At 52.7% G+C, this 15,245-nt stretch overlaps 1 protein-coding gene across 1 annotated transcript; it reads left to right on the forward strand.

Moving 5' to 3' along the window:
• Nucleotides 1-6,840: 6,840 nt before the first annotated feature.
• Nucleotides 6,841-8,936, forward strand: MLNR (motilin receptor). Its single transcript, XM_032402491.1, has 2 exons — nucleotides 6,841-7,714; nucleotides 8,484-8,936. The coding sequence occupies exons 1-2, from the start codon at nucleotides 6,841-6,843 to the stop codon at nucleotides 8,870-8,872; spliced, it is 1,263 nt and encodes a 420-aa protein (XP_032258382.1). The 3' UTR covers nucleotides 8,873-8,936.
• Nucleotides 8,937-15,245: the final 6,309 nt, after the last annotated feature.

A 15,245-nucleotide genomic window follows, 5' to 3' on the forward strand; every position in this document is an offset into this window, starting at 1 on the left:
TGGCATAACAAGTGTTGGAAGGCCGTGAAAGCAAACAGGTGACACAGACGTAATATACCTGGGAAAAGCTGCCACTCTTTGGGCTGGAAGCCAAAGGAAGATGTTGCAGGTATCAGAACCCAGGAGGTTCGAGGAGGAGCCCCGGGAACTGGGAACCAGACCTCTGAGGAGGGGAGGCTGCCTGCCTGCTGCTGGTGGGGCTTCTGTTTGTGCCCAGAGGAGCTGGAGGCTGAAGCCAGTGCTGCTGGGAGGGCACGGGGCCCTCGCGGGACGGCGGTGAAAGGGGCATGAACAGGAAGGCGCAAGTGTCTTCTTCGCTGCCCTGCCCTCCAGCACTCCTGCTGACAAGCCCAACAGGGAGTGGGTGGGCCAAGGAGATGAGTATGTGCAGAGTCCCAGTAGGGGGGCTTTGGAGCCCAGAGACTCGCAGCTTGAAGCTGGCACAGTCACTTCCAGGCAGGAGCATTTAATTTTCTCTCTTCCCCTGCCTTAGAGATGAAGGGGGCACCTGTTCTTATGGAGAGGTCATATGCCTAGAACAGTGAGCCACCAAATGGAGATAAGCCCCCTAGAGTGTCCCCCACACTCGAGGCAGGCTCTAGGGGAACAAGAAACAAATGTGTGAGGTGTTAGGGGGCACTGGTCTTTGGAGGCTGTTGGCTCAGGCAGCAGCCCCTGCCCTGCGCTGCCCACGCGCTCCACCTGCACACCTGGCTTGTTTGCAACGGGCCCGGCCCCAGCTACCTGCACAGATGCAAGAGGCTGGAACGGGGGCGGCGGGGGGGAACAGTTCTCCAGGGAGGTGAAGATGAGAGGCAACAGTCAGCTCACCCATGCCTCAACCCGATCTGTCAGGGGTACCAGGGAGCTAACGAGAACTCTGAGGGCATCAGAGACAACACTCGCATCACACTGAGGGCCTTGGGAAACTTGACCTAGAAACTAACATTCTGAGTGCTCTTGAAAGGCAAGTGGATTGGGCTTTCGACAGAGAGCAATGGAAAGAGAGCTAACAGCAGGGGCACAGGTATGGGGGCCAGAAGGCATAAGATTTGACCAAAGAAAGAAGTAGATAGGGGGCTCGTTTGGACCCAAAGATAGCCTCTTTTTTATGTTATTATCATGATTAAGAAGAACTAACAGAGAGGGCTCACTGCATGCCAGGCACCCAGCTAAGGACTTTATGTTGACTCACGGGAACAACCCAGTGAGGTGGTCCCTATACACAGATGAGAGTCGCAGGCTCAGAGACATCAGGTCACTTGCCCAAGTCCACATACTAAGTGGTGGGCTCTGCCCCACACTCTTCATCACTCTGTGCAGGGTTCCCTGAAGAAAGCCTCCACACTGACCCCCGCACGAAAGATGGAGGGATTCCCCAAAGACGGAGTCCTTCTACCTCCCTCCATTCCACTCCGCAGAAAGAGTTAAGAACATTCATGCCTAATACCTAAGACAGAAAGTTATACCTAGCCAGCCCCCTTAAGAGGTAGAAACGGCCAACAACAGCTCTGTCCCCTTAGAAGATGAATATAGGGGTGAGGGTGCCCACAAATTTTTCCTTATTACTTTAGACACGTCTTCCTCACTGTATGGACATGGCCATTGTGGGGCATTCTGACTGGACAGACAGTGTGCTGAAAAACTTGGAAGAAGGGAAGGCAGGAGCAGAGTACTCTAAGGTAGCCTTTGCAGGTCTTCCCAGATGTTGCAATTCAGACCAGCTACATCATAAACAACATTCATAGTTTTCCCTTTTTATTTTCATCGTCATGAACATGCTGAGATTTTTGCTATTACAGGAGCCCGGAGAAGTGTGGCTTACGTCTCAGCCCCTCCTTAGCTTCGAGGGTGGTACGACACTTCAGGCAGGGGGGCTTAGCTCTCCAAGTGCGCTCCTGTGGCTGATGGCGCAGAAGACGCATAGCAGAGAGAGCATGGCCGGGGGAGCCCAACTGGGCCCAGGGTGACCATGGGAGCCGGGACGCTCATTCTTGACCAGGGACTATCCACTGGGGCTGGGAAAGGGGTACTGGAATCTCCAGGAGGGTTTTCCCCAGGTCCTACACCCTTTTCCCGGCCACCCTTCCCAGGAACTTGCTCTCTCTCCACCACCACCCTTGATAATCATTGCCAGGGGGAGCCTGTCTCTCTTAGGAGAAACTAGGACCAAGAGAAAATTGCTTCGGCAACAATCACAGCGTATCTGGGATCTCTGCAGCCCACAGAGTCTTGCCTGAATGTGCCCTGCCATGTCCCTGCTGTGCAGAGGGAAATCTGGGAAAGCCTGAGGCCCGGGGTCAAGGTAGTGGTCAGGTTCTGGAGATGAGGGCCAGCCAGAGCCAGCCCTTGGCCTTTTCTGCCAGGGGTTCGTACCCCTTCCAGGGCGGAGCTCTGCCATCTCTGTATTTTATTAAATAAGGTGCCATTTCCTGGCACCTGGGGTCTATAGGAGCCAGCAGGTCTTTAAGTGAAGAAGGCGCTGGGTGTGGGGCCCACAGAGCCACCGTGTGAGGGATGAAGGCTGTGGAGTGCCCACTGAGTGGGTGTCTGTCTAAACACAGCAGCCCCTGCTCAGCCTGGATTGCCACCACCTTTGGGGAATGTGGGCCCAGAGCTGCCAGATCTTACCATGTTGCAAGACAAGCTGAAAAGCTGGAACGTCATGGGAAATTTCCCAACTGTATAATGTTGACGCAAAACGTTATGAAACGTGGGTCAATTGCTGTGTGCATTCAGCTTTCAACCTCTGCCTCCCATCCCGCTCTTCTGTGGAGAAGCGAGTATTAAACCTGTGGAGTTTCTACAAATGTCAACAGGTAAATTGCAAGTTATGGATGTATCCTAATGCTCCTTAAAACTTTCTGTATCCTTCCATTTGTCCAGCTCATATCTGGAATATGAGCTAAAAGACACTTTCCTAGCAGAATCCAGAACATGCCAACCACTCCCAAGGCTGGTAGTGCTGTGGTGTGTATAGGGCACAGTGGTCGTGGCCCCTGGACGTGAGAAACAGACAGTAACTCCGCTTACAGAGATAGCTTCTCTGTGCTTTGTTTTCCTCCCCTGGAAAAGGGACATACTGAGGGGCGCATGGCGGGCTCAGTTGGTGGAGCATGAGACTCTTGATCTCGGGGCTGTAAGTACACCACGTTGGGTGTAGAGATTACCTAAAGATAAAATCTTTTAAAAATAAAATAAAATGGGGCGCCTGGGTGGACTCAGTCGGTTAAGCGACTGCCTTCGGCTCAGGTCATGATCCTGGAGTCGTGGGATCGAGTCCCACATCAGGCTCCCTACTCAGCGGGGAGTCTGCTTCTCCCTCTGACCCTCTTCCCTCTCGTGCTCTCTGTCTCTCATTCTCTCTCTCTCAAATAAATAAATAAAATCTTTTAAAAAAATAAAAATAAAATAAAATGGGTGTACGGAAAGGACCCACCTCATAATGCAGTTATTGAAGAGTAAATGAGTTAAAATATGCAAATACTTGGAACAGCACCTTGCACACTACCAGCGTTCACTTTATTTTTAGTCAGGACATCCCAGCCCGCCAAAAAGCCAACCTATGAGGCCTCCAGCCAAGGGCCAAGGGCCTATTGATGATACTAATCTCTTGCTTCCAGGGACACAGAGCCATAGCAGGGCCAGACCTGGCCTCGCTCTCACCCCACACAAGTACCAGGCGCAGACACATCCATAAGGGAGAGGGGAGAGGTGTCCACACCCCTGATGACGTCCTCTTCCTCCCATCAGATGAAGTATGAAGTCAGTAAGCTGGTGGATAACCTTAGAAATACAAAGGAGAAAGCAGATTTAGTCATTCTCCAGATAGCTCATCCCATTTCTTCCTAAAACACGGACCGCCAAGCCATTATAATAAGGATTCAGATCTGCCTGACAGACCAAGTCCTGCTTGAGTTGCAGCATCATGATGTGGAAAAAGCCTGGGGTGAACCCATCTCCCCATATCAGTATCCTATCTGGAACCTGAATATCAACAAACACTTGCTGAACGCCCACTATAATCAAAGTACTGTTCTCAGTCACTGGGAATTGTAAAGAAAATAATGGTACCTGGTTCTGCAGAAGCTTATCCGTTCCCTGAGTTAACAAATATTTATTAAATTCTCACTTTGTACCAGGTACTGATCCAGACACTAGGGAAAGAGCACAGCACACAATAGATCACAGCCCAGCCTTCTGGACCACAGGATGTCTCGAGCGGAAGGGGCAGGGCAGATAACAAACAAAGAGTTAAGTAGATTAAATAGTAGAGCAGTTGGTAACAAGCAGTGTAGAGAGAATACAACAAAGAAGAGGAGTGTGTGAATGGAGGACGAGTATACAGAATAGTAGGAGACGGTGTAGTAGCCCTTGTGAGCCTGCATGGCGCGGGCCGCCATGGTGGGTGGGGAAAGGAGCAAGGAGCCTTCAGCAGACGTTGGGTAGACCAAGCTCTGGGGCAGAATGGAGAAAAGGGAAGAACCTCAGGGACTGCAGCCGTGAGAGCCAAGGGGAAGGTGTCAGGTACTCCAGCGAGCATCCCTTGAGTCAAAAAAAGGGACCACAAATTCACTAACCACAGACCTCTCCTCTGGGATTAGCAGAGCACCTGGTGGCCAGGCAAGCAGGGGGCACCGAACTGGAATGTGGCAAATGCGAACCCTGGGCACCCCAAGATCCCACACGAAGCTAGGTGACCCCCTCCGTTTTATTTCATAAGGACCTTCAAGCTCCTTGACCTCCCCTCCCAAACACCTGGACTACCCTAGGGAAAAGCGGGGAAGGAAGAGGAGGTTGTGGGATAAGATAAGCATGCTATCCAGAACGGAACACCACACAGAGGCACGGTTCCGTTCTTCCAACTGGACTAGGCTTTATTCAGGCTAATTTTCTCTTGCTCCCCAGCCAGTGAACGCTCAAGGGAAAATCAGATCAACAATAGATGACGAAATTGCATTTTCTTTGTTTGGGGGTAGAGGGAGGGAGAGAGAAAAAGTGGAGACGCTGAATATACACACTCTTTTAAGGAGTTTTGCTGGATACATGAGAATGATCCAGAAGAGGAAGAAATTCTGAAGATGCAAGAGAGAATTGCTAGAGTGAGGTCCTTGAGGAGGTGAAGGAAGAAGGGGCAGAGCTGACTTCAGGTACAAGTCCCACCTACTCATTCATCTGCACCTGGGGGGCGGGGGAATGAGAGGAGGCGGGTGGGAGAGAAGAAGATGCACAAAAGAGTGGTCTGGAGGGTGGGAGAGTGGATGGAATAGGTAAGTATGAGGATAGCCAAGGAAAAATGAAGAGCCACGCCAGAGGTGGTGAATTTCAGGTGAAACAACGCAACAGCTATTTGGGAGGGTGCACGGAGTAGGCAGAAGATTCGACTTAACCAGGGGTGTGGTTACGTCCTTGTCAAGGGGACCGTATGACAACAGAGAAAAGAGCACAGGATTGAGGGTGTTTGCCTGGGAGTGATTAGGATTGCTTATTGGGAGTGTAAATTGGGTCAAGTAGGGAGGTGAGGACTTGAGGCAGGTGAGGGACAAGGAAAAGGTAGGAGGAGCAACCTATCTGAGGTCCCAGGGTGGGTGGAGGATTGCAGGAGTTGAGGCATTAGAGAAAGTGAGCTAGAAAGCCAGGGGTGGAGGTCAGAAAGGGGATGACTGATGCTGAGATGCAGGAGGGCTGGCAGGTCCTGGCAATGATACCGTGTGACGGACGCCGGCAGGAGTCGATGCCTGAGATGCCCTGGAGGACCAGCTCATCCACAGCGAGACCGAGGCATTGCAAGACTCCTGTGTGTGTGGTGTGTATTTTATCAGGAGGCAAAATCACAAGCGAGTCCCACTTTGCTCAGGGGTAAAATGAGCTCCCAAGGACATGAGTATTAAATGGAAAGCAAAGGGCCAAACACGCCCTAAGCACTCAGTAAGGGTCATCTATTGTCATTAAGACCGCAATGAACTGACTCATAAATCAGTTTTAGTCTTTTCCCCAGAATTTTAGTTCTTCCTAGTGTTGGCAAATACTCTGCTTTTTTGTTCATAAAATATTTTGTACATAGGAACAATGCAACACACGTAAGCCCGCAAATACACACGTGCATACTTCACCCTTGTTCTTTAAAACCAGTAGACATGGTCATGCCCACCGATTTCAGGGTTTTAAGGATGGCTGAAATTATCTGCTCAAGTCCCTCCACTCCTACCTGAAAACTTACAGAAGAGGAGACCCGGGCTGGGCGAGGCTGGGACTGGTCTAAGATCACTTGGTTGTAGAGTCATAACTAGAACCCGGGGTCTGAACTCCTCTCATGTTACTACGGAGGCAGTCTTTCCTAAGCGCCTGGACACAGCCACCAGCCGAGGTCCCCCTCTGTACTCGAGTGGCCGGAGCGCCCGCGCTCCACTGGGGTCAGCAACCCACCTCACCGGGGTTCGGCAACCGCTTCCCTGGACGGGGCAGGACTCGTGCGCCGCGGCCGCCTTCCGTGTTCCAGTTAGCGGGGAGGGAAGCTCCCTGGCACGCGACGGGCCGAGGAGAGGGCGCGGGAGTGGCGCGGAGTGGGGCGGGCCTGTGGCGGGCGGAGGCCGGGGGCGGAGACTGCGCGCCGCCCGCGTGGGAGGTCCTCAAAGCGGACCCTGCAGACTCCGACCTCGCGCGCGGCGCCGCAGAGCTCGGGCGGTGCGGCCGGGGGCCGGTGAGCCGCTGCGCGCGGGCTGCCCGAGGAAGCGCGTCGCCAGCCGGGCCCTGCGCTCGGCCCCCGGGGCCAGCCGGGGGTGCGGCGGCGCGGACGGGCGCCGAGCGTGTGTCCTCGCGTCCGCCCGGCGCGGCGCGTCCATGGGCAGCCCCTGGAACCGCAGCGACGGCGCGGAGGGCGCCCCGCTGCCCTGTGACGAGCGCCTCTGCTCGCCCTTCCCCCTGGGGGCGCTGGTGCCGGTGACCGCCGTGTGCCTCGGTCTGTTCGCCGTCGGGGTGAGCGGCAACGTGGTGACGGTGCTGCTGATCGGGCGCTACCGGGACATGCGGACCACCACCAACCTGTACCTGGGCAGCATGGCCGTGTCCGACCTGCTCATCCTGCTCGGGCTCCCCTTCGACCTGTACCGCCTCTGGCGTTCGCGGCCCTGGGTGTTCGGGCAGCTGCTCTGCCGCCTCTCGCTCTACGTGGGCGAGGGCTGCACCTACGCCACGCTGCTGCACATGACGGCGCTCAGCGTCGAGCGCTACCTCGCCATCTGCCGCCCGCTCCGCGCCCGCGTCCTGGTCACCCGGCGCCGCGTCCGCGCACTCATCGCGGCGCTCTGGGCCGTGGCGCTGCTCTCCGCAGGGCCCTTCTTCTTTCTGGTGGGCGTCGAGCAGGACCCCGGCATCGACGCGGTCCCGGACCTTAACGGCAGCGCACCGTTCACCCCCTCGCCCCGCACCTGGCCGCCGCCGTCGCCGTCGCCGTCCCCGCCGTCGGGGCCCGAGGCCGCGGAGGCCGCGGCCGCCGCGGCGCTGTTCAGTCGCGAGTGCCGGCCGAGCCCGTCTCAGATGGGCGCGCTGCGCGTCATGCTGTGGGTCACCACCGCCTACTTCTTCCTGCCCTTTCTGTGCCTCAGCGTCCTCTACGGGCTCATCGGGCGGGAGCTGTGGAGGAGCCGGGGCCCGCTGCGAGGCCCGGCCGCCTCCGGGCGCGAGAAGGGCCACCGGCAGACGGTCCGCGTCCTGCGTAAGTGGCGCCCCCTCTGTTCCAAACACGCCAGCCCGCGGTCCAGGCAGCGTCCCCTTCCCCTCGTCTCCCAACGCCTCTTCTAGCTACAATTCCTTGTGTCATTTTGCTCCAGCCTCCACCTGCCGGCCCTGCCCGTCTCCAGAGAAAACCATCTCCAGTCCTCTGATAGTTCTGGGTAACCCCAGGGCGCCCCCGAGGAGTGTGGTATTTGGTGGGATGCCTGGGTCCGCTAAGCCGCTGGATCCGTGAGCCGGGCTGATCCAGGATGGGGAAACCAACCGCCTGTCTCTGTTAGATGCCACGGATGTGAATTACTCATAGTACTTTTGAGAACATGGGGTAGAGCGCATTAAGCTAAATTCTTTTTTAAAAAAAAAACTTAATGTTAAGTTATCCTGCAGGCTGAAGTGAACCATGCCCATATCAAAACAAAAAATTGTGCAGACCTGTTGCAGAATTCTTTTCAGTGCAATACAGAGAACGTGTCTCTGAAATAGGTTTGTGGAAGGAAGCCGCCAGAACAGTTTGTTAGTAGAAATTTCTCTTTCTGGTTTATGTCCAGCCGTGATAACGCATATATGCAGTTTTAAAGCAAATGTCGATGCTGTTTGCAGCCTGGTAGTTGTCCTGGGGTGGGAATCGGCTAGGTAAAAGTTTATTTAATTTGTTTGCTGTTACTTATTATTTCGGATGGTTTCTCGGCCGGGGGGGCTTATTTGTTTTCGGATGCTTTAGCTAACTCTGGTGCCTGTGTCTTGTTTTACAGTGGTGGTGGTTCTGGCATTTGTAGTTTGCTGGTTGCCTTTTCACGTAGGCAGGATCATTTACATAAATACAGAAGATTCTCGGATGATGAACTTCTCTCAGTACTTTAACATTGTTGCTTTGCAACTTTTCTATCTGAGTGCGTCCATCAACCCGATCCTCTACAACCTCATTTCAAAGAAGTACAGAACAGCAGCCTGGAACCTGCTGCTGGCCAGGCAGTCCAGACAGAGAAGTTTCTGCAGAAGCAGGGACATGGAGGGGGACGCAGGAGGAGACACCGCTGGCTACACAGAGCAGAGCACCAAAGTACAGACGTCGTCGACCAGCATGGCCAAGCAAGTGGCTGCCTCCCACAACGCGGGGACTTCAGGGAAAACAGGTCTATAGGGAAAGAAGGACTGCAAGTGGGCAACTGATGCCATTAGGAAGAATTGGGAAGAGTGGCCAGCATTTTGCAAATTGATCAGCAACTTTGTCAGCATGATTGTTTTTTCCTTTTTTAAACCAAGCTACGCAATTTAACCACCTCCCGGCATACCCCTCAAGGACGTTGATTTCAGCCTCGGGAAATCCCACAACACAAAATGTGCTCTGGGGAGGTTTTCTAAGTTTTCGTTCTCCTAGACTTTGGAAATATGATTGCTCATTTTCTGGTTAATAAGTCATACAGAGAGATGCTGTCATGAGACTTGTCTCCTCTGAGATCAGGGGTGTATTTGTATTTTCATGTTCTGGATATACATGTAATGGTGCATATACAAGGAGCCCAGGATAATTAGAGCTTTTATTCAAGAAATTATTTAATGCCTACATAAGGTAGCAGAATTTTTTAGAAGCAAATGAAAGGAATTGTGGGTAAAGGCCAACGTTCAGGGGTCCCACCTCACTCCTGGCTGAGAACAAATCATAGAGTTGAGGGACAATACCGTCTTTTGGAACTGCTGTGCATCAGCAAGTGTGTTGCCGCCCACTTGTCTCCGAGACTGCCCCCCAGGCTTGCCCAGTGCCGTGGCTTCAATGCAGCGCCCCGGGCACCGAAGCCTGAGGGCAGGGAGCAACTGCAGGGCTTGGCTTCCCTGCAAAGTGACTGCTAATGACATTTATAAAGATCGTTATTGTGCCTTATTTGCCTCAGCTTGGTGGGATACGTATTACCATCATTCCTGTTTTACTGGTGACGGAATCGAGTCTTCGACGTCCCAGGGTGGGTGTGAGTCTGAGCGCCAGTCTTTAGATCTTACCCATTCCCGCCATGAGACGCTGCTCTTACTGCAAAACACGGGAGTCAATGGATGTAATCAGGGCTGAAAGAGAATGTGTCCGACTTTCTGACCAACTCTGTCCCTGTTTTGTGTTTTGCAGTTTAAAACACAGACCTGTTTTCAGAGGGCTGCTGCCCGCCCCCCCAAAGGGCCTCATTGACTCCACCGTCTGTAAGAATGGCGCCCCCTGCAGGCGGGCAGGGCACAGAGTCTCTTGTAAACTACAGACGGTGAATCCATAGAGTCCGCTCAGCGTGCTGACAAAGGTCTGTCACTTTTACACTGACCAACCAAATACAGTGATGCCTTCAGGTCCCCGTGAAGGGTCCTGACACCCTGGTCCTGCCCTCAACTGGGACAGCAGAGAAGTCTTTCGTCTGCATTGTGTCTCTGCCAAGTGGAGGGACAAGCAGATAGTGGCCGCTTGGGGCAGCCGTCCCCAGACTGTACATGGCAGGTATTTGGTGATTACTCGCAAAAAGGACTCTGTGGAGTCACCACAGCACGTATCACATCAGAGGCCCCAAGTTGTCGCATCTAGCTTTCCTTGACTTCTTTTGTCCCAGAACAATCTCCCCATCCTCCCTCCTCAAGAACTCTTTGAAACCTGGTGGACTGAGGAACACTGTTGGAGCCAGCAGGGTTCGCACAGGGGGGACGTGCCAGCCTTGTGCCCCGGCCACTCCTCGGCTTGGTGGCCCTTCGTAGGGGTGTGCTGGAGCTGATGCCGCACACAGTGTCTCTGCTCGTGGGGGTTCGTCTGTGGGGCAGTCAGATGAGGCCTGTCCCCTATGGAAGGTCATGGTTAAGAACCTTACTGATATCTTAAGTGTAATAGAGCTATAGAAGCAAAGACCTCTCCTTTGAGCTTTTTCGGTGAGATTCCAGAAGAGAGGGATTTATATCCCACTTCCCTGTGACCTAAGTGTGTTCCCAGGTGTGTGGGAGTGGGGAGGATCCCCCTTCCTTCACCACTGGGTGCCTGAGGCGGAGGGTCTGAAGCCCATCCCTCCTGCAGGTCACTGTGCAGTTGTTTCTGAAGTGCTGGCCTCACTCATTAATGGACTGTGAAATCAGTGGACTCTGTCACTTTTTTTTTTTTTTTTTGTAACGGGAAGGAGTGGGGCAAGAACAGAATAGAGAAACCAGGCCTTCACGTGTGGTAAGGGGAACTGTTATGTTGTAAAACTTGTTTCAACTATATATTAGCCCGTGTCTTTCCTGGTTCACAAAATAAAATGTGTTCTTACTGTGGGTCGTGGTCAAGAATATTTGAAAAATTGTTCTCAGATCTAAAATTGTTCTCTACCCCAGCAGAGAGTGTCCTTCTGTAACAAGAGGGGGGTTCCTCAGAAGACCCAGGGTGGCTGGTCAGGGATCATTGGAGAGTGTGGTTTTCGGTCCTGGGCGCCCCCCCTCCCCAGGGGTGGTGTCATCAAGGCTGTTCCCCAGGGCCACTCCCCACACCCTCCACATGCTGGCGTCCCTGCAAGGTTCTCTTGAACCCTCTCTGCTGTCTGCAGACCAAAATGCTTTTGTTAGGTGAGGCATCAGCCTTGGGGAAGGGTTTGTGTTTCATTCATTCACATGGCAAATATTTACCAAGCGAAGGCTAAGTGTATGACCGAACACGCTAGAAAGATAAGTCCATGTCATGGCATCCAAGTCAATCTCCTTTCTAATGGCACTATCTTGTTTGAAATGTGTGATCGTGTCATCCAGACTAACCCAGATTTCGCTCACAGGGTAATAAAATCACCTACATCAGATGGGCGTGCAGAATATCACGGTGGTGTTACTCACAGAGACATACATTCCTCCCTTTTCCATATGTGACATTTCCACTTCTGAGGAAATGTTCAAAGAAGCTATTGCACAACACCTCCTGGGAACCTAGAGTCCCCTGCACAAGCCCTCAATGGGACATGAGAGGGCAACATGTTTAATGTTTGAACACGTCCCCTCCTGACCATTTCTACTCCTGTAACAGTAACGCTCACCAGCATGTGAAAGCGTTGGGGACATAAGTGTTCATGGTTGTGCAGGTCGAGTGTTTTAAGGGGAGCTTTGAAAAGACTTTTCTTAAACATAGACACGAGGCAGTTTTTCATTGTGAGCCAACTTTTTTTAAAAAATGTATTTATTTGACACAGAGAGAGAGAGAGCACAAGCAGGGGGAGCAGAAGAGGGAGAGGGAGAAGCAGGCTCCCTGTTGAGCAGGGAGCCCGATGCGGGGCTCGATCCCAGGACCCTGAGATCATGACCTGAGCTGAAGTCAGATGCCCAACCGACTGAACCACCCAGGCGCCCCGTGAGCCAACTTGCCGAAGATTCTGAATTCTTAAATATTACGTAGATGGGATCGGCTCTGAGCCGCCTTCCGAAGTCAGCATCCTGTCCTGGGAGCGCAGGAGCATCTGTCCATGCTTTGTAGCCTGGCGCTCAGCGTGTCCCCTGCTCTGCGTAAGCTATAAGGAAGTGACAGAGACACACTCTACCTGTCCCCTTCTTAGGGAAACAACCCACACTTTTTAAGGAATAACGGACGCCTGTGTAAATAAGGGCTAAAAAGTGCCAGGCGGACCAGGAGAGCCGAGTGTGCACGGGCAGCGGCGCGAGGCTTTGTGTGAATCTCTCTCACAGCACCCAGCATGTTCCCTGGCAGGCGGCTGGTTCCCAGGGTTTGAAGACAAACCGTGTCTTATTCCCCTTGGCATCTCCTGCCCAGGGAGACAACGTGTGTTGAACACCGGCCGCAAGGGAGGGGACAGGGATCCGCACCCCGGTGAGGGACAGAGATGGACAGATGGCTGCGATGTGTGATCTGAGCTACCAGACAACACAAGGGAAGATGCAAAACAGCAGCGCAAGGGCTGAAGGGAGTCGAGGAGGGGCCTCCGAGGGACGGGGGGGGGGGGGGGGGGGGGGGGACGGCGGGCACTCCCGGGGGGGGGGGGTGGAGCCCGCAGAACAGACCGGGCACGGATGGGGGAGGCTGAGCCTGGGAGGCCAGTTGGGAGCAGTTACTGACTGTCACCCAGGCGTAGCGCACTTGTGGGGCAGAGCGTGACACCGGAGCAGTGACATTACCAGGGGCAGCACCTCTGGTGGCCAGGAGCCCCAGCAGCATCGTGGCCTCGGAGCGGCCAGCATCCCTTCGCCCCTTCTCAAGCCCCAGACCAGGCGCTGCCGCCTGAGCTTCCGGCGCCCGTACCAGCTCCGCCCCGCGGGCAGCCCGGAAAGCCACGGTTTGACGTTTCCTTTCTCCCGTCTTTGCAGGGAGTGTGCTCGTCTCGAAAATGTCCCTAAGAATTTCTACTACTTGTGATGATATGGGGATTAAAAAAAAAAGAGAGAGAGAGATTATTTTATTATAATGGTTATACTTGTTCGTAACTGTAACGTAAGTAGAATAAAACCTGATCTTTGTTTCTGTCTTACCTGAACGATAATTCATTACTTTGTCCTTAGAGCGAATATCAGCTCCGTTCCCATTGGCCGGTCAGATTCTCTACAAGAGTGGTTCTCAAACTTCAGCCTGCGTCAGAATCACCAGAGGTGTGTTCGAGCACAGGGGACTGGGCTCCACCCCCAGTTTCCGATTCAGTGGGTCTGGGGTGGGGCCCGAGAACTTGCATGTCTCTCAAGTTCCCAGGCGATACTGATTCTGGTGGTCTAGGGACCACCCTCAGAGCAGCTCTGCTCTAGATTGTGCTACAGAAAATGTGATCCACAGACCGGTGGTATCAGCATCACTTGGGATCTTGTTGAAATGCCGATTTTCAGGCCCCACACCAAACCTTCTAAATCAGACTCTCCATTTTAACAAGATCCTCAGGTGATTCCAATGCACATTAAAATTCGAGTGGCATTGATCCGGAGATTTGAACCGTAGCATCAGGATCTCTGAGGATTGGACGCAGATGTAGCTCTGAAAGCTTTCCAGGTGGTTCTGATGTGCAGACAAGACTGTGAATCATCGATAAGATCTCCCTTACAGCAGTCTTTTCCATTCTCACCCTATCCCACTTCCCCTTCCCGCCCTTTTCCATCCTTTTCCTGTATTTACCCCAGGATAAAGGAAGAGAAAGATAAGTGATAGTGAATAAAAGATAGTGAATAAAGATACTAAAGTTGGGTTTGGTGATGGACTCATATGGAAGTCTTTTATGTTCTGGCAGAAACTCACGACTGTGGTCCAGTAGCGACTCCCTGGTACCTGAGCCCTTCAGTCCCCTGAGCCTCTCCCTGTGGGTGTGGCCCAGCCACCATCAATGCTGACATCCTCCTCGCTGCAGGCCAGGCTGGCCCCAGCCTCTCCATGGCTACTCATCTCAGTAACCCCGCCTCCACCAGGTCTTCAGCTCTTCAAAGCATGTTGTTTTCCTTTGACCTCAATACCTGGTTTGGTTCCTTGCCCTCTTCCTCAGTTCCTCCAGGACAGGCCTTCTCAGCTCTTCATGGCCCTCTTGGGGTCTTGAGTTCTTTTTTTTTTTTTTTTTTTTTTAAGATTTTATTTATTTATTTATTTATTTATTTGAAAGAGAGAAAGAGAGAGAGAGCATGCACAAGTGGGGGGGAGTGGCAGAGGGACAGGGACAAGCAGACTCCCCGCTGAGCAGAGGACCCAATGCAGGGCTTGATCCCAGGATGCTGGGATCATGACCTGAACCAAAGGCAGACACTTAACTGACTGAGCCACCCAGGTGCCCCTGGGGTCTTGGGTTCTATCCCTAATTCCTTGACCTCATGTCACTGTGGCTCTGTGGGTAGCCCTGGAGCTGTCTACCTGTCGCCTCGGATTTCTGCTGGGTGCTTGGTGTTGAGATCAGCCAGAATTGCCTTTGGGGTGGATGGGCTGTTCTCCAGGTCCCAGTGAAGAGGTGCCTCCTGAGCCTTGATTCTGATAAGCCACAACAACAGCTTGTTTGACCCTTGAGAGTCACTCTTGGTCTCCTACCTTCCAACACTATCATGACTGAGTCCCTAAAACTCAGAGGCTGATTGGATACAAGAAGGGTCTTACCTCCAATATTTTAAGCCTACTTAACTAGGAGAACATTGGGGCTCTGTGAAAGAAACAGGTTGTCAGAGGTAGAGGTGATTTAGCAGGGGACGATAATGAAGTCCATTTTGATTGCTCTGTTTGCACTGAAGCCATCCATCTGTTGTTTTTCCACAACCTCCTGGAAGGAAGTCCCGATAGTCAAATACCTTTAAGATATGCTGCAATACCATGTAAACCCCATTTGACCAGCTTATTTTTGCCTTTTCTTTCATATATTAACATTCCACAGAACACTCCAATTTGAAATGCTAGAGGGAAGTTTGGGTGTGAAATCAAGGCCAATAATAAAGATTTGGGAGTCCAGAGCATAGAAGTCATCACTTATATCAATGGTTCCCAAACCTTAGCTTGCATCAGAAACAACTGAAGGGCTTATTAAAATACAGATTGCTGGGCCCCACTCCAGAAGACCTGATTCTGTAGATCTGGA

This window comes from Phoca vitulina, unplaced genomic scaffold (genome assembly GCF_004348235.1).
Source record: "Phoca vitulina isolate PV1807 unplaced genomic scaffold, GSC_HSeal_1.0 scaffold5, whole genome shotgun sequence".
NCBI lineage: Eukaryota > Metazoa > Chordata > Mammalia > Carnivora > Phocidae > Phoca > Phoca vitulina.